Here is a 24,373-nt window from a genome sequence, read left to right on the forward strand (position 1 = left end):
AGAATAGTGTTACTGTTTGCTAAACATGCTTAAAATCCAGTTTCCTGCATAGCTGAACAAACCTCAAAGAAGTGAAGTGGTGGAGGGTCCACTGAGTCTGATCCGTCTCAGACTGTGCACGTGTCACATGCTTGCTGAAATGTAATTTGCCTTCTCCGCTTTGTTTACTTTCCTTGTGAAGCGCTCTCCTAAGACCTAACCTTTACTCTGTGGGTGACTTTCTTTATGAGAGTAAAAGGAAGCCTCGTTTTGAAATAGCTGTTATGGGAATGATACAAACTATCTAGTATTCAAAGTTCTGAACATTATTGAAAAGGCAAAGATATCCCAACACATCAAAACAAGACCAAAAAGTCCGCCAGCCACTCTTTCAACTGAAGTGATGAAACCCAAAGAATTCAGATAGCGAGATGGAGAAAATAAGAAGAAAGTTCATCTGAAAATCCGCCATTAGTGAAGTGATGAAGAACGTGTACTGGCTTAGTCTGAAACTTGTCAATTTTGCAACTCTTGGCTGCGTATGGATTTCTGTGGTCCAGTGTACAGTTTTAAACAGCTGTTTAAAGTCATGTGTAACTAACCTGGTAAGTTTTCCTGGTCTAATATTTGTCTTTATAGGAAGCAGAAGAGATAGAATTCAGCTTATTATATTGGTTGAATTATTTTCTCTTTATGAGAAGTTTTCTCATGAGAAATGATGGCAAGGCAAGAGTCCTTTTTCCAAAATAAGTTAGGAAAGTTAGTGATTATAGTAAGTAGGGCAGAGCTACTTTATTTCTTTCAAGTTGTCTGTTCATAGATTATTATTATTATTTTTGCAACAGGGGGCATGGGATTCGGGCAAAGGATGTGTAAATGAAATCAATTTGCACACCTTAAAAAATATCAGTTAAACTCATTTGTTACAAAATCATTTATATTTGTCTTGAAGCATGAAATAGGTTTGGCCACAGGGCAATACCTTGTCATTGCAGGCAAAAGTACTATTTATATTGTGGATAGACAATTGTATCGGGAGGGGGATGATGAGGGAAGCAGATGCGGATGCCATGTAGAACACTTTTTCTTATTATTAATCATTATATATTTACATGTTATTTTATGTATTATATACTTATATATGATTATCATTATTAAATGACAGAATTGTTTGTAAATTCCTGTCTGTGCATTTATAATATTTTTGGTGAGTTTTTCTGGACGTTTATGATTTTCTCCTCATTTCTGGGTGTCATTCCTCCTAAATAGTGTTTCACATCTTTACAGTTATTGAGACTTATTTGTGCTTAAAACAGTCACTGAATCAACTTTAAAAGCCAAATACATTCTAGTCAGGGAAAGATGCGCTCTTCTTATTTAAAGACCATGTGACAATACTTATAGTCATATTTTTAAAATAAAAAAATACCAAATACGATTCATTATTAGGCTAAAGTATTAGAGATAGAAGTCTGTGGTAGAGTGAAAAAGGAAAGGTATTTGTGTTATACTCTTGGTTTAATTTAAACTATCATTTTAAACACTGCTTAAGCTTACTATTGTTTCAGCACTTTTTAAAAACATGGTTGAAAAAAAATAATAAAAATATGGTTGGTATTTTATAGAATTCTCTGCTGAAGACGTCACTACACGAATGTAGAAATATGTGCTTTAGGGTTTTATAAACCTAAATATCCAAATTTAAAAATGGAAAACTGGGACTATTAAATATTTTCTTTTTTATTACATTTTTTTCTCTGATTATAAGAACAATACATATTCACTGTAAAATGTTTATGATAGAGAAGAATAAAAGAAAAAATCCTGTACTTCCACAACGATTGACCTATAATTGTATTTTCTTTCAGTGACTTTTTTCCTCAAGTATGTATATAATTTTTCACACACTGTGCACCCAGCTCTTTCATTGAACATTACTTTGTGGATTTTCCTGTACACAGGAAAACAGTTTATTGCACTGTTTGAATGCTTGATGTTTTTATGGCAGTACAGTCCTTAATATATTGTAAATATTCCATCACATGAATGTGCCACTATACTTTATTTATTAATTTCCCAACTATCAAAACTGATGCTGGCTGTTTCTATTATTGGAGTCTCCATTTTGTGTTTTAGCTAAACTTAGTTTTATCTTATTTTTGTGTGTGGGCTCCTTGATTTCAGGGTTTGGCAGAAGGAGCAGACAGTCTGTTCCTTTGCTGAGTTGCCTTCCGTTCACCTCCTACAGAGAAAGGCACAGCTGATAGGGTGGCAACTGCAGAAGACACGGTCTGCCAGTTTGACTAGTGATTGTAATCATGTTCTCCATCTGTTCCTCCCACATCAGGGCAGGGGAGACAAAAGCTAGGTGAAGGAACAATGAATAGAGCCACGGATCAGAGGAACGATATGAAAAGTGCTGGAGTTTATTGCACTGTTTAAACTTTTTTTTTTTTTTTCTATGCTATCGTTTTTAGCTTGCACTTTGCTATGCAGGTCATCTTTGATGTCATTGGGTGGTTCTTTTTGTTAATTAATTTTTTGTTATCATGCTTGGTAAATAACGTACAACATACTCACTGTAACTGCCAATTCATGTATCTCAACATTTTTAGAAAATTATTAGTCATTATTTCTCAAAAGGTTGCCTCTACTATATCCTTTTCTTGCCTACTGATACTCTGGGCATGTTCAGTCACTCAGTCGTATCTGTTTCTTTGGGCCCATGGATTGTAACCTGCCAGGCTCCTCTGGAATTTCCCAGGCAAGGATACTGGAGTGGGTTGCCATCTCCTCCAGCGATCTTCCCTACCCAGGGATCAAAACTGCGTCCCCTGCGTCTCTTACATTGGCGGGCAGATTCTTTACCACTGAACCACCTGGGAAGCCCTGAGACTCAGATTAGATGTATATTATATTATCATTCTCACTGGGTGATTCTTGATATTGAGGCATCTTTGCCTTTTAAAAAGAAACAAAAGTGTCTTGTAGAAAGGAATGTTAAAACTGCTGTCCCCAAATGCACAAATCATAGTCTATGTTTGAGCGTGGGTTTTACACTAACGGAGGGATCTGTATGTATTAGTTGGATGTATTAACTGACCTGACATTTTAAGATTGTATGTGCCATGTGCTGCAGAGAACAAAAAAATAATTACTATTTTTCAGAACACTAGCATTGTGAGATCCTTTATGGGAAAAAAAAAAAAAAAGAGATTTATGGCCAAATAATCTATGGAAATGCTTTTTGCCCATACCCTCATTTTGTACATTCAACAGGACACAACCTCATCTTGATGGCTTTGTTGAATCACAATTTTGTGATCTTCTTTGGCAATAAAACTTTTTTTTTTTTTTCAAGTAACAGATCCCAATAGTTGAGGACCTAGTGCTCAGAAGTGCTCTTTTAGAAGCCTCAAGTCAATTCAATATGATTGTCAGAAATAATGAGATTCAGAAGGTTGTCCTGTTTAAAAAAGTATATATATATATGTATATATATAATACCTTTCTTATATATCAATATACAACTTTATAACATGTGGGCTAAGTTGCTTCAGTCGTGTCCAACTCTTTGTGACCCTATGGACTGTAGACCTCCAGGCTCCTCTGTCCATGGGGATTCTCCAGGCAAGAATAATGGGGTGGTTTGCCATGTCCTCCTCCAGGGGACCTTCCCAACCCAGGGATCCAACCTGCATCTCTTATGTCTCCTGCATTGACAAGTGGGTTCTTTACCACTAGTGCCACCAAACCATAATTCCAAAATTCTATAAAATATCCAGAAATTAGTACAATATGTACCAATACAGGAATAGGCAAGCCAGTAAAACAGAATATGCTCCAGAAATTCTACTGTGTACATAAGGGAGTGTGGAATATGATAAAGATGATAATTGAAACCAAAGTGAAGCTATCCATTTAGAATGAAAAATAACTCCTTCCCTCAGTAGGTGAAAGAATAAGCAAACTGACAATTCAGGTAAGGAAATATTATTCAAAGCCATTATAAAAAGAAATGAGCTATCAAGCCATGAAAGACATGGAGGAAACCTAAATGCCTAACTAAGTGAATGAAGCCAATCTGAAAAGGCTGTATGGCTCCAACTGTATGATGTTCTGGAGAGGGCAAAGCTACAGAGATACTGGAAAGATCCGTGGTTGAGAGCGATGGCATTGGGCTGTGGGGAGATGAATGGGCAGAACACAGAGGATTGTCAGAGCAGTGAAAGTACTCTGTATGGTATTATATTATTATACTTTTGTCCAAATACCAAGACTGAACCCTAAGGTAAATTATGGACTTTGGGTGATTGTGATTATTCCACTGTAGGCTCATGCTTACTAAAAATGTGCTATTCTGGTGAATGGTGTTGATAATGGGAGAAGCTATGCATGTGTGGGAGCAGGGAGTTGATGGGAAATCTCTGTACCTTAAACTCAGTTCTGTCATACACCTTAAGCTAATCTAAACAAAATAAAGTAAAAAATAAAGTACTCCTTTCTTTGAAAAGAAAAGTGAAAAAAAAAGATTCAAAAAGTTTCAACTCCTATTAACATATTACTACCAGATTAAAATAAATTCCATGAGGTATTTTAAAAAGATATAATTTAAATACAAACAGACAACAAAAACAGAACAAGACCTCATCCTATAAAATATTTTGATAAGTTAGGGAAGACTATTTGTATAATCTTGGAGTGGGAAAGAAGTCTGTTTCAAAAACCTAGATGCACTAAAAGAAATTATTAATAAATTCAACTGCTTAGAAATTAACTATATGACAATAAACAGAAGACAATAAAAACAAAGTCAAAGAATGGAAAAAAGTTTTACATATGATAAACACAATTTTACCAACTCTTGTAAAGGAGAGTATTTAAATATTGTTCAGAACAAGGCGGCCTGCTTTTTAAAGAAAAGAAACATTAATGGCTAAAAAACACTAATGACTAAAAAATGTGATTGATGTTCAACCTCACAGCAACATAAAATTGCGTAGGAAAAATGAATTATCAATTTTTATTCTATCAGATTTGCAGAGATAAAGACATCTTAAAATTGGCCAAGTTTGGATAAGCTGGAACTTCCATGTGCTTTTCGTTAGGATGTAAGTTGATAGCATTCTAGAAAATAGTGGGTAAATAAATACCAAAATTAAAAGAGAAAGCTTACCTTTAACCCTGAACATCAAGAAGTTTATCTGAAGAGATTATTGCATCACTAATGCAAAAGGCTGTTTATAGCAAATTTGCACATAATATTAATAATAAATTTCTAAGTGCCTGGAACTGTACTATAATAATGAATGTATAATTTAATTTAATCCTCACAGAACTTTAAGCACTAATTATTATCCTACTGATGTTTCAGATGAAAATACCAAGTTTAAACAACGCAGCTAACTTTTAAAATGATCACATCAGGAGCAAATATATGTGGGATTAAAATGCAGATCATTCTGCTCTGTTTCATTAATAAGGTAGGAAGTAAAGAGTGAAGTTAGTTCTGCCTGAGGTGGGCAATATGAGGACACTTGTGCCAAGAAGTAGGAGTTGGGTTGAGGATTTAAGATCTGGGACTGGGACAGTGTCTTTCAAGCAGGTAATTGGAAGAGGTGAGCTCAGGTAAATGACGAGAACTCTCACTCCAAAGTGAGGAATTTGGTACAGATTAGAGGTGGCATCTGTGCTTTGGTTAAGGGCACAGGCTTTGGAGGCAACTAGGAGAAGGCGATGGCACCCCACTCCAGTACTCTTGCCTGGAAAATCCCATGGACGGAGGAGCCTGGTGGGCTGCAGTCCATGGGGTCTCGAAGAGTCAGACACGACGGAGCGACTTCACTTTCACTTTTCACTTTCATGCATTGGAGAAGGAAATGGCAACCCACTCCAGTGTTCTTGCCTGGAGAATCCTAGGGACGGGGGAGCCTGGTGGGCTGCTGTCTATGGGGTCACACAGAGTCGGACATGACTGAAGCGACTTAGCAGCAGCAGCAGCAGCAGTAGTGCCCCATTAAAATCCTAACTCTTGGACAACTTACTAGACCTCCCTGTCTCTCAGCCGCAAAATGAAGTTAATGAAAGTATCTCCCAAATAGGGTTGTTGGGACGTTGAATGAGATTCAGTGTAGAACGCCAAGAAGAGTGCCTGGAACTTGAGACTCACTCACTAATGTTAGCTATGATTATGGGGAGGAGGGGGATGGAGAGGGAGTTGGAAATTAGGGAAGAGTGTTGACAAAATCATCTTCATCTGAACCCCTAGACCTGACTCATGAAGCTACCTTGCCCAAGACCGTTTGATGGGCATGCCATTAGGTTTATTAAACTTAATTTTGAGAGCTGCCAACAGAAAGACTCAATACTATTACAGTGTGACTTAAAGGTCACCAAGAAACGTCTCTGCTGTTTCGTTGTTTAAAAACTACCCAGGTATTCACCCTTTTGCTTTTATGAGCTAACACCAACTTTTTAAGGGATAGGAAAAAATTCAATTGCAAATTCACTGTCTTACATGTCATTGTATTTGGTTGTGTTTCAATCACATAAGGGGGAATCAAAAGCTTCATTTTGAACAAAATTATGAACACAAAAAATGTGAAGCATTTGGTTGCACAATTAACCTAAAAGATACAGTTCTTACTCTCTATGTACTTAATTATCTAAAAACAAAAAATATTAAGCTTTCTTCTCCTTTCTCTACAAATATAAATGGTTAGGGAATGGAGATCAGAGGAATCTTTATTCACACACCAAATGAGAGGAAAAAAGTCAACATTTGTCCTTTGGTTCCTATGTCTGATTACGTCTCAAGAAATGAGAGTAATCCCTCATGATCCTAGGCCACTGGGTGATGCTTCCAAGACACTTCTGGACCTTTCCTGAATACTAGGCCATCTTGAATTCTTGGATTTATTCCTTCAGCATATAGTTATGGAACACCATTATCTTTTTGGCATTGTTCTAGAGGTTGGAGAGAATGAGCAGCAAAGTGGATGGTGCTTACATGGAATGGAAAGAGAGGGCTCCATGAGCTCAGTGATGGTCTTCTTTTTGCTACCTTCTGAAAAGCACAGGATGTTCCAAAGGCCACAACAGATGCTTAAGCCACCTTCCAAGCCCTTTTAGATTTTCTGTTGTTTCTTGAAATGTATCTTGCTCGTAGTGCTGGGTCACCCCAGGACAGATGGTGTGCTCCTTGCTAAACTAATCACCTCTCCAATTCAAAGGCTCAAATTCAGCAATTTTTAAGGAGAGGTTCTGGTCAGTACTGGACCTTCTAAGTGACTCAGTGGGAAAAGAATTTGCCTGCCAAGGCAGGAGTCACAGGAGGCACAGATTCCATTCCTGGGTCAGAAAGATACCCTGGAGGAAGAAATGGCTATCCACTCCAGTATTCTTGACTGGAAAGCCCATGGACAGAGGAGTGTGGCGGGCTACCATCCATAGCGTCCTAAAGAGTTGAACACAGCTGAGCATGGGCTGGTGCTGGTTAGTGCCAGTTAGAGTTACTAAAAATATTCACTTAGTTTTCCTCTGCTTATAATTCTAAGTCAATGAATAGGGCTGGTTGACAACAGTATCATACCTATGTAAGGTTATTTGGGTGCATACTAGGTTATCATAGACTCAGCATTGCCATCTTTTGTAAGCCTTTCTGCTCATGAAGGACTCCACTCAAAAATGACCAGAGAGAGGATAAACAATTTATAGACTCTTCCTTCTTAGTTTCCACTTATTTTCCTTCAGCAAAAAAAAAGTTCTTAAAATTTGTGAAAATGTGAGAAATAAACAGAGGAATCTCTTGTTTCACTATATGCAATATTCTGAATTGGTATATTTCCCTTTGCTCTTAATAAGACTGCTTAAAAAAAAAATGCCATGTGCCATGAGGTAGGGTTAGAAGATCTGACCCCTAATTTGTCACATGGCAGCTGTTGCACTTGCTTGCACACATGTATGCAGACACACTGCCTCTGTGTAAAGTCTCAAATGTGTTTGAAAACTAGGCTTTAAGAATGAATATCAATCTCATATCTATCTATGAGAAAAATGAGACTTTAGTTTTTGTTTTTTTTTTAAGAAAAGAACCCTGGGCTTCAATGAACCATCAGCAAAAAATGTTGAGGCCATGACTATATGAATGAAAATAGGATGGTCTTCAATCAAAATGCTGTTAAACCTGCACCAAGCTTGACCTATTGTACTACTTGTGAACAATTTAGAAATTTCTGGGTTGTGATTGTATGCTAACTTGGTGATTCATGGGAAATCCAGATGGGAATCTAATAATTCTTTTTGCCCGGCATGTGGGATCTTAGTTCCCACAGCAGGGATTGAACCCATGCCCCCTACAGCAGAAGGGCGGAGTCCCAGGGGAGTCTGGTGGGAATCTAGTAACTCTTGACAACAATGGGTGGTATTCTGTTTCATTTTACAGTAACAGGCTCTAGTAGTCACGTACAAGTTGTTTTGTCTGTGAGATTTAAGCAATGTGAAGGAAGATGGATACAGATACTCAAAAGCTTAAATACTAAACAAGGTTGATGGCCCTTATATTTATGAGAAGCTGAGAAAGATGGAAAAAATGTTTATTTTTTTTTTAAGATTGGCATCCAAGTTATAGAGATATGAGTAGAGAAATCTTTTAAATAGGAGCACAATTTTAGACTCTGTGCCTTAAGTCTTCATGCAACTAGTTGAAAATGTAGCACTGCTCTTCATTTAACCATGGATAGTTGACATTTTAAAGGACTGGGTGGCAGAAAATTATGTTTATATAAAAATTGCTTCATCAAATGTGAACACTTTGCTAAGTGGCTTATCATGAAATTTGCCAAATCTCTGAAAAAGCAACAGTTCAAAATGAGGTTGAGACTGTAATTTGAAACAGGATGTTCTGTTTTGTTGGTTTGGCCACTTTGATTAAAACCTTCTGTGAGGCAACTTTCATGATGGGCTGAGATGCAAGTTAACATGACAACAACATGTTGATCTAGAAAACAAAAAGCGCAATGGCTCTGTAATCATGAACAGATACAGTTACTTCACTAATTAGTGAAAAGAGCACACCCTACCCCTTAACCACTGCTCCCTGTCCCTCTGCCCCAAGGGGGGAAAAAAAACCAGTTTCAGCAGTGGCTTCTTTTGGACATATATAAATCCCTTCATGGAAAAGTTACGAAACCCCAGGAAATCCCACTTGTGAATCATTGTAGATTTTGACCCAGAGGTTAGTTCCTATAATGCTCATTTCATGAAAAACTTCCCCCAACCCCCATTTTCAGTGGTTAGTTTGTATAAAAAAAGCTCAAGACTATAAACCTGAAAAACCATAATTTTCCCAAACAGGATTTTTAGCACTTAACAGGTTAAGCTCATTATTCAGACAAAGTCAAAGTCTCTGAGTATGATTGTATGTGTGTCTGTGCCTGCTTAGTCCCTTAGTCTTGTCTGACTCTTTGTGACCCCATGCACTCTAGCCAGCCAGGCTCCTCTGTCCGTGGAATTTTCCAGGCAAATATACTGGAGAGAGTTGCCAGGTCCTGCTACAGAGGATCTTCCTGACCCAGGGATCGAATCCATGTCTCTTGCGTCTCCTGCATTGGCAGGCAGCTTCTTTACCACTGAGCCACCTGGGAAGCCCCATGATGGTATAAGCCACAGATTAATGACTATGCTAATCACTATGCTAATCATGCATGTGATTATATATTGTTGTTGTTTAGTTGCTCAGTCATGTCTGATTCTTTGCAACCCCATGGACTGTAGCACTCCAGGCTTCCCTGTCCTTTGCCAACTCCAGGAGGTTGCTCAAACTCAAGTCCATTGAGTCAGTGATGCCATCCAACCATCTCATCCTCTGTCATCACCCCCCTCTCCTCCTGCCTTCAATCTTTCCCAGCATCAGGGTCTCTTCAAATGAGTCAGTTCTTCACATCAGGTGGCCAAAGTATTAGAGTTTCAGTTTCAACATCAGTCCTTCCAGTGAATATTCAGGACTGATTTCCTTTAGGATTGACTGAATTGATTTCTTTGCAGTCCAAGGGACTCTCAAAAGTCTTCTCCAACACAACAGTTCAAAAGCATCAATTCTTCAGTGTTCAGCTTTCTTTAGGGTCCAACTCTCACATCCATACGTGACTACTAGAAAAACCGTAACTTTGACTATATGGATCTTTGTTGGCAAAGTAATGTCTCTGCTTTTTAACATGCTGTCTAGGTTGGTCATAGCTTTTCTTCCAAGGAGCAAGTGTGTTTTAATTTCACAGCTGCAGTCACCATCAGCACTGATTTTGGAGCCCAAGAAAATAAAGTTTGTCACTGTTTCCATCGTTTCCCTATCTATTTGCCATGAAGTAGTGGATGCCATGATCTTCATTTTTTTGAATGTTGAGTTTTAAGCCAGCTTTTTCACTCTCCTCTTTCACCTTCATCAAGAGAATCTTTAGTTCCTCTTCATTTTCTGCCTTAAGGGTGGTATCATCTGCATATCTGAGGTTATTGATATTTCTCCCAGCAATCTTGATTCTAGCTTGTGCTTCATCCAGCCTGGCATTTTGCATGATATACTCTGCATATAAGTTAAATAAGCGGGGTGACAATATACAGCCTTGATGTACTCCTTTCCCAATTTAGAACTATGATTATATGTGTCATGTGGAAAAAATCATTCAAAGGACCCCCAAGGTGATGATGGAATAGGCCACCGAAACCTTGGGGTACTTTGAGTTTTTGCATGACACATATAATTGTATGTCTGATTAGCCTAGTCATTAATCTATTTCTGGTATGCATATTCTACATTTATGTTTCCCAATACCACCTTTGTCTCTGTTTGAGACAGTTTAAGTGACTTGTGTTATAAGGGCGTTGTGGCATTCTCCAAATCATGTGCTTGGCAATTTACTCAAGTAAAATTGAATGCAATGTTTTTTCGTTATTCCTCTTCTGGGGGGCTTCCAGGGCTTCCCAGGTGGCACTAGTGATAAAGAACCCACCTGCCAATACAGGAGACTTAAGAGATGTGGGTTCAATCAGGAAGATTCCTTGGAGAAGGAAAGGGTCACCCACTCCAGTATTTTTGCCTGGAAAATCCCATGGACAGAGCAGCTTGACAGGATATGGTCCATAGGGTCGCAAACAGCCCAGCATGACTGAAGTGACTTTGCACACAGACACTAATTTTTACACCATAGCTTTATACAAAACTGTTTAATCTGTCTTCTGGTTGTGTAGTATTTACAACAGAAATGTTGTATGTTAAATGGTGTACTTTTCAAGCAACCCAAACACCTGGTTAGCATAAATCTTTTAGTGGTAATGCCATTCCATTAGCTCCTTTGTTTCCAGAACTTCTGAAAATCCCTTTGCTAAAGAGTTGGAGAGTGACTGGTCATATAAACCTCAAATATTGCATAGCCCAATGACTCATCTGGTAAAGCACTTGCCTGCTAATGCAGGAGATGCAAAAGATGTGGATCTGATCCCTGGGTTCAGAAGATGCCCTGGAGAAGGAAATGGCAACCCACTCCAGTATTCTTGCCTGGAGAATCCCATGGACAGAGTAGCCCAGCAGGCTACAGTCTGTGGGGTCGCAAAGAGTCAGACATGACTGAGCATGCATGCACACACACACACATTGCCTAGCCATGAGAATTAAGAAACACTGTTCATATTAGTACATGAGACTTTATGAAAAACAAAATCAAGTGTTTCTGGGCTTCAGGTTATTAACCTCATGATCAAATAGTCTGTTTAGCATATGATTTTATTTTTCCATTTCTTAAATCTGGATGCAAGGGCACTAATGATATTTATATAGGAAGTACTTTCTTGGATGGAGGAAAATAGCTTTTCACATTATAAAAAAAAATCCAAGATAATAAGCATAGAAACACGAGGAAGAAATACACCTTAAAAAAACCTTGCCTAGGGCAGCTGTTATTCACACTTTGACCTTGTGTGTCGTGAACAAAAATGTATACAGATTTAGGTTAGAATATGAATGCATTTTTTGTATGGTTTGTTATATAATGTTAATTAAATGCAGTCCATTGTTGTTTTAGTCTCTTTAAAAAAAAGAAAAATGCAAATGTAGTTCATCTCTAATCCAGGAGTCCTTGATTGACTAATGTCACAGGCTTATTTAATACTGTGTCTCCTCATTGGTCTTAACTACTTCTTTCGGCTACATCCTAACTCCACTTTTATCATTTCTGCAGAATCTATAGGCATTGCATCTTATCCAGGCACACTTTGTTTTATTGCACTCTGCGTATATTGTGGTTTTTTACAAATTGAAAATTTGTGATGACCTTGTGTTGTTTCATGATGGTTAGCATTTGTTAGCAATAAAACTTAAATTAAAGCATGTACTTTTTTAATAGTACATAATAGATTTTTTAATAGATTATAGTATAGTGTGAACGTACTTGTACATCCACTGGGAAGCCCCCAAATTTGTTGATTTCCTTTGTTTCAGTAGCCTGGAACCAAACTCATGGGATCTGCAACGTATTCCTGTTAACTTGCAGAGGCATCTTGTCTGGTTTTATGACTGATTTAATGACTTTAAAACATTTGGCTCCTTAATTGACAGTTAGAAAACACTGGAGAGGCAAAAAAGGAAGCTCTTTTTTTCTTTTTTTAATGTTGTGGTGGTTACACCGTCCTTCCTTCTTCATTTCAGGGCAGACAGCTTGACGTCGGCACACCTCACAACCTGAGTGAACCGGTGAGTAATTGCTTCTACTGCCCGGGACTTTACAGTGTTTGCATTGATAAAAAAGGGACAAAAGTCAGGTTTGATTACTGTAATAATTCCTAAGTAAAAGCTCATTTAATTGTGCCTGATGGAGGAAGCTGGATGGAAAATAGAGAGAAGTCTGCATCACAGATTATTCAAACATGAGTTCAGGGACAGTGTGTTGAAGTGGAAAGAACGTAGGACTAAGCCAAGACCATGATTATACCTAGCTGTGTTTAGTTCAGTTCAGTTGCTCAGTCCTGTCTGACTCTCTGAGACCCCATGGACTGCAGAATGCCAGGCTTCCCTGTCCATCACCAACTCCCAGAGCTTGCTCAAACTCATGTCCATCGAATCAGTGATGTCATCCAACCATCTCATCCTCTGTTGTCCCCTTCTCTTGCCTTCAATCTTTCCCAACATCAGGGTCTTTTCTAATGAGTCAGTTCTTCGCATGAAGTGGCCAAAATATTGGAGCTTCAGCTTTAGCATCAGTCCTTCCAATGAATGTGGCTTTGGCCAAATTACTTAAAATTTCTGAGATGTAGTTAAAACTACTAAAATATGGGTATTCTAAGAGGGTTGGATTAGACAGTGTCTGCTCTTTTCTCTATCAGTTACATTTATAGTCTTCTTTCCTGAACGTGTATCCATTTACGCAATACGTGTTTGGTGACTCCAAGTATAAGTGTAAACCAGGCACTGTGCTGGGTAGTAGAGACTTAAGAATGAGTAAAATAGGGTCTCTGTTTCAAAGGACTCACAGTCTTGTAGGAGAGACAGACATGTACATAAAATCATAGCCAGACAGCATTGTGAGAGTCAGAACAGCGGTGGGTGGGAGGAGAAAGAATACACAGGAGGAAAAGCAGCTTGCTTGCCTGCAGGTCTTGCATGGCTAAAACTAGAAAGATGAAATGTTTTCTAGAAGGACTAGAGGGGAAAGGTACACTAATCAGAGGGAGCCCTTTGTATCCAGACCCAAAAGTTTGAGACAGCTGAGTTATGCAGAAAAGGAGGGGTACTACAGCTTGCTTGGAGTAAGCAAGTAAGGAGTGTGCGTGTGCAGAGGCAGGAAGTAGAAGACTGGGCTGACAAGCTAGTTGGGCTAGATGGTGGAGAGCTCGGTATACCATGTTGGGAATATTTGGTTTCAATGACACGTGGGGTTTTAGACAGGATAAGTATATGATTAGGTTTTGTTGTCCCCCATGAAGCTGTTAGCAAGCAGTGGTGGGCCCAGAAAAACAAGGACAGTGAGTGAGCAAGGAACCAAGACAGAGTCCAGGCAACAAAGAAGTGAATCCATAGAACTTGGTGATGGATTGTCTGTGAGGATGGCGTGGGAAGGCAGTGAAAGGAGGAGAAGCTGCCCTGACTCCTGGCTCAGGCAGCTCAGAAGACTGAAGCATGTTAATAGAAAACATAGGAGACAGCAAATTTGAGGGTACAAAGGGAGGAATTTGATGTTTCATCTGCTAAATTTGGGGCTTCCCAGGTGGCCCTAGTGGTGAAGAACCTGCTTGCCAATGCAGGAGTTGTAAGAGACACGAGTTCGATCCCTGGGTAGAGAAGATCCCCTGGAAGAGGAAATGGCAACTCACTCCAGTATCTGAGGTGTTTGTCAGGACTCAAATGGAACTGTTTAACAAACAATTGAAATCTGGGTCTGGAGCTCAGGAAGGGGTCTCCGCTGAAGTTCAGATTCGGATGGTTGATACTGAGAAGGGAGATGAACTCAGTCTTGGAGAACCTGAAGAGTGAAAAGAGAAAAAGTTGAGGATAGGACATAGACATGAAAGGAAAAAGGAGGAAAAAAAAAAGAGAGATGGCAGAGCAGAAGGAACTGAGGGAAGGGGAAGGCAATTGAGGTGTTATTGCGGCCTGGTCCACGCAATCACTGGCGCAGACAAACCAGGCAAGGAGGCACAAACTGCATCTGTCCAGTGGGAGGTCAGGGCAGCCGACTTCCCAGACTATCCACCTACCCCGGTTTTGATGTGCTGCTTCTGCTTGAGTCTCCAGCTTTAGGTTTTGCCTGTTGCGTGACACACCCCGAGGACCTATATAATGTGCTCGACACCACACTGTCCTGGACTTCCCCTGCACCAGGTGCCCAGTGGACAGTGTGTTCCCAGACATTCTGTTGCTCCCTGGGATCTAGGCCTGCCCGCCCCAGGCTAGATTCCATTCAGCAACCCTGAGTCACTCCAAGCCCTCCTCTGTCTGTGAATACGACAGCTCTGCTTACAATCTCAAAAGTCCTGCTTGCTGCCAAGGCCACAGATTCCTTGGTAGATAGATTTCTACTTCGGGAACACTTTGTTACTATTTGCATTTTCAGGTGACTAGAAAAATCACACTTCTTCAGTCATCACTGTCTCTTACTCTCTCTTACAGTGCATCCAAGGATGTCATTTCTGGAATTCGGCAGATCAGGAAAACTGTGCCTTAAAGTGTGTAAGTATTAATTATGTTTCTGTTTTGATATTAATGTTTCCCTCAAGAGAGACATTCTCCACGAGGATTCCCATGTGAGTTTCCATTGGCTTTTAATTAGCTTGCTTGACTCTAAAGCAAAAGTATGAGAAATACATAATGGAAATGGAGTAATGGAGAAAATGAGATCACTTTTGTTTTTTTTAATGAATTTGGCTTTGTGGGGTCTTAGTTGTGGCACATGGAGTCTTTGTTTGCATCACGGGAGATCTTTCATTGTGGAGCATAGACTCTTTAGTTGTGGAGTGAGCTCAGTAGTTGCAGTGTGAGGGCTTAGTTGTTCTGTGGCATGCGAGATCTTAATTTCCCAACCAGGGATTGAACATGCATCCTCTGCATTGCAAAGTGGACTCTTAACCCCTGGACCATCAGGGAAGTCCCCAAATCAACATTATTAATGCAACTGGTGAACTGGCAACCAAAAGAAGTTAATGCAAACCATGGAAGCCAGAATGACCAATTGCTCCAAACTATAGTGACCTTTTAGTAGAATGTTAAGTATTTGTTAAATGTCCTAGTCCTATACTTCTCAAATTTTAATATGCAAATATCTGGGATCTTGCTAAAATGCAGATTCTGATTCACTAGGTTTTGTGTGGGGACTAGAAATTCTGTGCTTATAACATGTGCCTAGGTGATGCAATGCTGGGTGTTTCCAGACCACACTTTGAAAGGACTTAGATCACATTCAAGGTTTCTCTGTGGGGAACATGGAAACAGTCTAACCCAGAGGGCACACACACCTAGGTTAACTTCACTTCGTGTAGGAAATACATTCCCTAATACTTTTTCATTTATCCTGGCTTTGCCAATTAGTGTGTGACTTCGTTAAGGTACTTGGTACTTTACTTTCCTAATAGGTAAATTAAGATAATAAGCAAATCCGTGCTAAGGATAGTGGTTGTTACACTATAATTAATTACTTCAATCTCATGGATAAGAGTTTTGTAATTTAAAAATGGGTTGCTTTATTCAGTTCAGAGATTAAATTAGGATCATGATAACTTAAGGTAATATCATTTTCTTGAACTTCCTTGGTGTCTGAGATGGTAAAGAATCCACTTGCAATACGGGAGACCTGGGTTCAGTCCCTGACTTGTGAAGATCCCCTGGACGGGTGCATGGCAACCCACTCCAGTATTTTTGCCTGGAGAATCCCCACGGAGAGAGGAGCTTGATGGGGTAGAGTCCATGCAGTCGCAAAAGAGTTGGACACGACTGAGCGACTAAGCACACAGAATATCATTTTCTATTAAAGACTCAAATTACAGCATTGAGATTTAAATAAGGATATTAACGTCTTCTTGTGTATAGTCAGTCCTCACAGCTTTTCTTGTACAGGTGTCCTCACAGATCTCAGCTCCAGGAGTCACTAACACCCACTCTCCTGCTCGTGATGGTGTGCTTCATAGACTGGAAGTTACCAAAGGTTGGAGCAGGTGCTGTTTGGACTTGTGAACAATCACACACTCTACATACACTTTTCCAGGGACTTCCTGGGTGGCCTGGTGGCTGAGACTCCACACTTCCAGTGCAGAGGGCTGTAGTTTGATCCCTGGTTGGGAAACTAGATCCCACACGCTGCAACTGAGACCCAGTGCAGTCAAGCAAATACACAAGGGAAAAAATAAAAACACTGTTCCATGTCCTTGGTAGCACATTGTCCAGATGGTAGTTTGAATCATTATTTGCCTAGTCATGTGTTTAATATCCTTTGCCGACATGTAGGGCCATCAGGGGAGGACGCTTTCTGTCTTGTTCACACTGTCCCCTGCATCAAACACAGTGAGGGGCACGTAGCTAGTGCTCAGACTGCACTGAGCAAGTGAAGGAATGAGAAGTACCATTTGTTGGGGGAATCAGTCCAGCAAGCAGAGTGGATGCTGGAGTGGCCAGTTTGGGCAGAAGAATCTGCTGGCCTTTCCTAACCAGACCTATTGGTGGCTTTTCATTTCCGATTCTGTCGCCCTGGGCACCTACCAACATCCCTTCATTCTCTAACCTGGTCCATCGCCGATTACTGCTTATTTTGAAATTTTCTAGTAGACGTCGTGTGTCCTTTTTTTTTTCCCAGTGATGCAAAGAACATACTTTTTATAGCAGTTTGTACAGTGGCCTTCCTGCACAGAAGGCCCAGCTCTGGAATCTTTTGCTTTGGATTATTCTTTATTGATTATTTTGTCATGTGCTCATGCCCCATTGCTCAGCTTTATCCAACTCTTTGTGACCCTTTGGACCATAGCCCACCAGACTCCTCTGTCCAAGGGGTTTTTCAGGCAAGAATATTGGAATGCGTTGCCATATCCTCCTCCAGGTGGCCTTCCTAACCCAGGGATTGAAGCTGAGTCTCCTGTGTCTTTGAAGGTGGATTCTTTTACCCGCTGAACCACATTTTGTCGATGGTGGGGCATAAATTAATTTGGTAGAAATGCCTAGCTAAGTGTCATTAAAATTATTTACAACTCTAAAGGTTTTAAGTAATTTTTCTTTCCTTTTTCCTCCATGCAGAATGAAACCTATGCTGCAGTTTGTGAGGTGAGTGCCAGTCACTTGCAAAAAAGGTGTCATTAAACCCCACGTCCTTCTCTCTTATCCTTAAAACATGATTAAAATAAGGATGAAGAAGGCTGAGTCATTCTTGGTGCACAGAAATGTTCTTCCTAGGAGTGCTCTAACTCTGGGTGTAAAAATGACTGTGTGTTTCTATCTTTGACTTAGGTATTTGCTGTGCTCTACATATCTATGTGCATATATAAAATGCATATATGAACGTACATAGATGTATGTATGCAGTCATACACATTCACACGTGTACATATATATTACTCTAATCTGGTTTGAAAGGTTCTTCTGAATCCTGAAGCCTGGGTGGTGGGAAGAGAGGAAAAGGCACAGTGGGGATACCCTCATATCTGCTGATTTCACCTCTTCCCCCTAAAGCCTGTAGGTTATCATTAAATACAGTGCATTCGAAGATAACCTTTTATTTATTTGTTTATTTATTTTCTATTTTGGCCACATTCCACAACAGGGATTGAACTCATGCTATCTGCATAGGAAGTGCAGGAGCTTAACCACTTGACTACCAGGAAAGCCGCAGAAGAGTACTCTTGGGTTGCAATCTTCTTCCTTATTCAGCAAATTCCTTTGGCAACACAGCTTTTTAAAATTTAAATTTCAGTTAATTTACTTCTTGCTATGATAATAAGGGACCTCATACTGACTCTGGCTGCCCAGGTATCTTCCAATTACCCTCTCCTCTAGCCCCACGGGAGGTGTCTCCCCTGCACTTGACCTTCTTTTCCTTCAGTCTTCTTCAATTAAAATTTCCTGTCCAGGATTCTATACCCTGCAAAATTTATTTTAGTTTATTTGACAATAGGTACTTATGATGAAACTGAATTATTTCTGTTTCACATCTCTGCTGTATTCTATTTAAAATGTCCTTGAAACCGGAGAACAGAACTATCCTATCATGCCTGAGGAAGAGATACAGATGAGCATTCATTAGTAAAATAGAAAAAATTCCTTCAAATAGAAAATAAAAGCCAAAAATTAAATTGGGATATTCTCTCAATAGTCTGTGGTGACCCTGTATCTGAGTGATTTTTCCTTGGGAGTGAATGGTGGTTGAGTTAGCTAAGAAGAAATAAAACAAAGAGGAAAAATTGCTCCTTATGTAAATAGACAATTAAAGCTCATTCCTGGATGAGATTAAAAAAAAACAAAAACAAAAAGACAAGCCTGAGAACTCTTTTATGTGACCAAAACAAAAGCAGCAGCCAAAATAACAGTCCCGTAGAGGATTGTGTTAGAAGTCAGAGAGAGCGAATGTGCCTGAAGCATCCAAGCAGTTCAGGACTGGGTTTCATTCTCTTTTTTTAAACTTTGTTAATTTAAAGCCTTTTTTTTTTTTCAGTTGGAGGATAATTGCTTTACACTGTTGTGTTAATTTCTGCTGTACAACAACGTGAATCTGCAGAATGTATACATATATCCCCTCCCTCTAAAGCCTCCCTCCCACTCCCTGCATTGCGCCCGTCTAGGTCATCACAGTGCACAGAGCTGAGCTCCCTGCGTTATACAGTAGCTTCCCACTAGCTATTTATGTTACATACGGCAGTGTATACTCATCAATGCTGTTTTCTCAATTCGCCCCACCCGGCTCCCGCCCTGTGTCCACACGTTCATTCTCTGCATCGGCATCTCTGTTCCTCGAGGGCTCGGTCTCTAGTGGGATAGTTCACTGTTCATCACTATGCTGCCCCGTCCTGCTTATGTAACGTGTACCCTTGCTCTCTATTGTAACATGTAATCATTCTATTCTTTCCTATTATATTTTGATACTTTATACATTAAATAATGTAGACCTGAACAGTCATACATGCTCGATAGAGGTGGAGGTAAAGAGAGAGATACAGAGAGAGATACTTTTAACTCAGCTGCTCACACCTTTAGGAAATTTGAACTCCTTGACCATCTCAACTCTTCCACCTAGAAAGCTTGGGATTTGACCACACGCTTCTTGGAGGGAATAGTTTTAGAAGTGGTAGCTTGCAAGGTGTAATTCAGAAACTGATGTGAGCAAGTGAGATGGCTTATCCCTGATAATTTAGAACACAAATTAGATTATCCTGATCTAGAAGGTTCTAAAAACCTTTCTCATTGCCATTTAAGAAAAAGTACAAACTACCAGTGTTTGCTGGCTCATCCACCTCATCTTGCCTCCTGTTCCTTGTTCTCTGCACCAGCCATACTGGCTTTTCCCTCATCTCCGAGTCTATGTGGCATATTCCTCCCTCAAGGCATTTGCCCTTGTCCAGATTTTTTCAAGGCCAGCTCCTTCTGATCACTCAGGTCTTGTCTTTAAGGTCACCTCTGCATGGTTCTTCCTGACCACCCTAACTAAAGTTAGCCCCCTTCCTGTCTGGTCATGCCTTATGTCTTTGACTTTTATCTTCCTCATGGGTGCATGCTAAGTCTCCTCATTCATGTCCAGCTCTTTGTGACCTTTGGACCATAGCCCACCAGGCTCCTCTGTCCATGGGATTCCCCAGGCAAGAATACATTATCCAAGCGTACTTTATTTTTTAAGTTAGTTACTTTGTTATTGTGTATTTTCTTCTAAGAGAACATAAATTCCATGAAGTCAGGGAACTTACTGATCTTATACATTGCCGTAGCCTTAAAATCTAAAACAGTGCTTGGCATGTAAAAGGTATCAGTAAATATTTTTTGAATGAATGACTTTTTAGGAGATGAAGCCACAGTTCATATGGAGACTCTGCAATAGAGGCATCCAGGGAGGGTGGCGGGGCCTATCCTTGAGCTGCAGGAATAACAAAAGACAGCAGATGTGACAGTCAGGGAAACATAGGAGTGGAGCCAGAGGGATGATGATAAAAGTGATCTTACTGCCAGGAGAACAGAGACAGCAGATGGGTGTAGCCCCTGGGAAGGATGAACTTGGCTTTCACAGTGGGAATGGCAGCTCAGTAGCCTGGAATATGCTGTATAAATGCCCCATCCAGGGCTTTCGGCTCAGATTCTGTGGACTTCTTAAACCCAAATTCCTTTAAGTTCTCTCCAGGACAACTTGAGTTTGAGAAACACTGGATAACTTCATTTGAAGTCTAATGTTAGATTAGAGAGAGAGAGAGAGAGAGAAAGCGAGATAGAGGCAGGAAGGCACAGACAGAGAGAGAGGGAGAAACAAAAGAAGGAAATCCTATTCAATAGCTTTGCCTCCACTCGAGATAACATTTAAACTCTTTGGAGTACAAACTTCTAGTTATAAGATTAACAAGTTCTGGGAATCTAACGTACAACATGGTGATTACAGCTAATAACACTGTATTATGTTCTTGAATGCTGCTAAAGAGTTGATTTTAAGTATTCTCATCACAAAGCAGAAATGGTAATTATATGATGGAATGAAGGTGTCAGCTTATGGTGGTAATCATTTATCTTAATAAAGCTGGGAAAAAAAGGCAAGCTTCATTGAAGTAAACAAAACATTTAAGTTCCTGGATAGGTCAGAACTAGCTGTGTTACCAAATACTCATTATTCCATTTCCTTCCTTCTTCCTCAGTTTTCTTTCTTGAAAAGAAAATCCCAGGTTAATGATAATTTTGCTGCCACTTGGTACATTTATTCTCTGCAGTTAATGAATGTGTTGAGTGTATTTTACTGAAACCTCAAAGAAGATGTGAAAAGTATACTAGACCCTTAAGTTAAATAATCCTGAGCCCAGACTGAAGTATTTAATCCTTAACTAAGCAAACCTGGGCTTATCAGGCTCCACTTCCTTGGAGAGCACAGATCAAATATGGGATAGTTGAATATTTGCAAATTAAACAGCCCTTCTCTACCTGGACATGCAGAGTAAATGCTTTGAGTCATGGTTTCCCCTATTATCATGAGAAACAATAGAATGTTGTCCTAGGTATTATAAATATAAACTGAAAGAGAGAGAGAAGATTGATCATGATTGTGTTGTAGTTTTATGCTGTGCGCCTCTTCTCCTTGTTTTTTCTCCTCCTAACTATTGTTAATGTTAAAAGTCGCAGGAAATTTGTGTCTCAGCCACCAAAATGTTTACTCTTTTTCAGTTAATGAGATGAGATGTTAATCACCATTAGGTTTTTGTAGATCTTAAAATTTAACTTTGGCCCTAAGTCATTCATTGAAATGTTCAGTTGCTCTAAAGTTTATAGTCCACTTTTAATTTTTCAAGGAAGGCATGGATACATAAAATAAATAGGCTTCATTTTAGGCTAGAGTTTTAAGTAACTCACTAAACCTTTGACTAAGATAGTAAACATATAATTGCATTGTTGAGCTCAGTATTTTGTCACCTTGTGGGGTGTCACCTGTTAGAAGGTTATGAAATTAACTTACTGAATAAAGAGTCACAATAAATAAAATGACATAGAATAGAACATATAAGATTGCATCACAGCTCAGGATTCCTTTTGGAGATAAAAATGTTCTAAATTCAGATTGTAATGATGATTTTACAATTCTTTGAATATTCTAAAAACCATTGAATTATGTGCTTTAAATGGTAGATTTTATGGTATGTAAAATATGCTTCAATAAAACTGTTTAAAAAAAGGGGGAAAACTACCATTTCAGCAATCTTTTTTCCCCAACTTGTATGTGTGTAAAAAGTTGTTTTGTTAAATGTATTTTGGAATTTGGGACATGGTCAAAAAAGATTGGAAGGTGTTGTTCTAATCCCACTAGCAAATGGGAACTTGAGTATTACAGTTCACATTCTTGATATACAGGTATAGTTATATATCAGGCATTCATATTTCAAAATTTGGTTGAAGCTTGTGAGCAAAAGCAGTACAAAGGCTGCGCTGACTGACACACTATCTGTCTTCCATAGAGAGAATCCTGTGAAGTCGGCTGCAGCAGTGGGGAAGGCGCATATGAAGAGGAAGTGCTAGGTAAGCAGACTCACACAACTATTATTGAAAATAATCTACACCACTCCAGGGACCTGTCCTAATGTAGGGGCAATGAGCAAACTCTTAAAATATCTAGACTTCTATGTCTCAATATGATATATATATATATATATACATACATATATATAGAATCGAATATATATATTTTTAATTAACTTCAAATGTGTAATCCATATTTAGAGACTCAGCAAAAGTCTTCTTTCAGAGAAAAATAGGGGAAACAGCATATGCCATGTTTAGAATTTGAGATTTTGCCCTCAGTTCAGTGGATGCAATCACTTTTCTCTTAATATGAGGGACAAATGTGAATCCTGAGCAACTTGATTATCAGGAAATGCCACTGTTTTAATGAACTGAAAGTGTAGAAATATTTTATTTAATGTGAATTTCATCACTCAGCTAACCATTATTCAATTGATTGAGTGCCTTCTATAGTTATGGCTCCTTATAACATAGTGGGAAATTTGCAGAATGTATAGAAGTTATGCTTCCCAGTGTTAGATTTGGAGTAAGGAACTTGACTGTATATGTTTCCAGTTCCCTCTGACTTATTTCAGAGCAGGTTGGGTGTCTTCAAGAGACTTTGCCTGAGTGTTTTAATTCTCTAGTCATTTCTGAAGGATCAGCACTTTGATAAACTATAGCCTATGTTAGCAGCTAGGTTTTCCAGAATTCCCCAGTTTTCCCTCCCACTGGAAGATAAACAGTTCCTTCCAGAACAAGAGATGATTGGCTTTTCCATAAGCTGCAGTCCTTGTTTCAATGGTTGATGAAAATTGGCAGGTGGATCTTGCCTTGCTCTCCTGATTTGCTTCTGAATCAGAGTGGTGAAGAAACCTTATCTTCTAAGTTCAGGAAAAGATGCCTGCTTTTGCCACTTCTATAATACTGGATGTCCAAGCCAAAGCAAGTAGGCAAGAAGAAGGCATCCAAATTTGAAAGGTGGAAATAAAATTATCTTTGTTTGCAGATGATATGATCTTATATGCAGAAAACCCCAAAGATACCACAAAATACCCTGTTAGAACTAATAAACAAATTTGGCAAAGTAGCAGGAAACAAAGTTAAAACTAGAAAATCAATTGCATTACTATGCACAAATAATGAACCATCTGAAAAGGAAATTATGATGAAAATTTCATTTAGAATAGCATCAATAAAATACTTAGAAGTTAACCAAGAAGGTGAATGATTTGTAAAGTGAAATGTTCACAAAACATTTCTGAAACAAATTAAAGAAGGCAAGTAAATGGAAAGACATCCCACATTCATGAATTAAAAAACTTGGTATATTGTCAAGATGTTAGTATTATCAGAGCAATCTACAGATTTAATGCAATCCCTATCAAAATTCCAAATACATTTTTGCAGATGTTTTACACAGGATAGAAAGACCAATTCTGCAATTTATGTGGAATCTCAAGTGACCCCAAATTCTGAAAAGAACAGAGTTGGAGGATTCATACTTCCTGATTTCAAACTTATTGCAAACCTATAATAAGCAAAACAGTATGGTTCTGGCATTCAGAATTCTAACACTTATACAGTGTCTGGGAAGTAGTACCAATAACTGTGTGTACCAATTGTAATGTTGCTAATGCTTAAAAGTCATGAAATATTTCACAATAAAAAAGAGCAGACTATAGGACCCTTTGGAGCTCAAAC

At 39.1% G+C, this 24,373-nt stretch overlaps 1 protein-coding gene across 7 annotated transcripts in view; it reads left to right on the top strand.

Moving 5' to 3' along the window:
- The window catches only part of ROS1 (ROS proto-oncogene 1, receptor tyrosine kinase), a 129,751-nt gene that overhangs the window by 11,547 nt on the left and 93,831 nt on the right, over positions 1-24,373 (top strand). For 4 of the 7 annotated variants that reach the window (XM_086317156.1, XM_086317158.1, XM_086317157.1 and 1 more), the window contains exons 1-5: positions 333-584; positions 12,674-12,718; positions 15,131-15,190; positions 17,738-17,764; positions 22,627-22,687. In XM_086317156.1, the coding sequence (XP_086173282.1) occupies positions 462-584; positions 12,674-12,718; positions 15,131-15,190; positions 17,738-17,764; positions 22,627-22,687 (316 nt within the window). In that variant the 5' untranslated portion in view covers positions 333-461. Of the gene's footprint in view, positions 1-331; positions 585-12,673; positions 12,719-15,130; positions 15,191-17,737; positions 17,765-22,626; positions 22,688-24,373 lie in introns of those variants that run through there. The other 3 variants (XM_086317154.1, XM_086317155.1, XM_086317161.1) reach the window with 2 other exon arrangements.

This window comes from Bos grunniens, chromosome 9 (genome assembly GCF_055505025.1).
Source record: "Bos grunniens cultivar Pamir isolate PY7600 chromosome 9, Bosgru_T2T1.0, whole genome shotgun sequence".
In the NCBI taxonomy this organism is placed as follows: domain Eukaryota; kingdom Metazoa; phylum Chordata; class Mammalia; order Artiodactyla; family Bovidae; genus Bos; species Bos grunniens.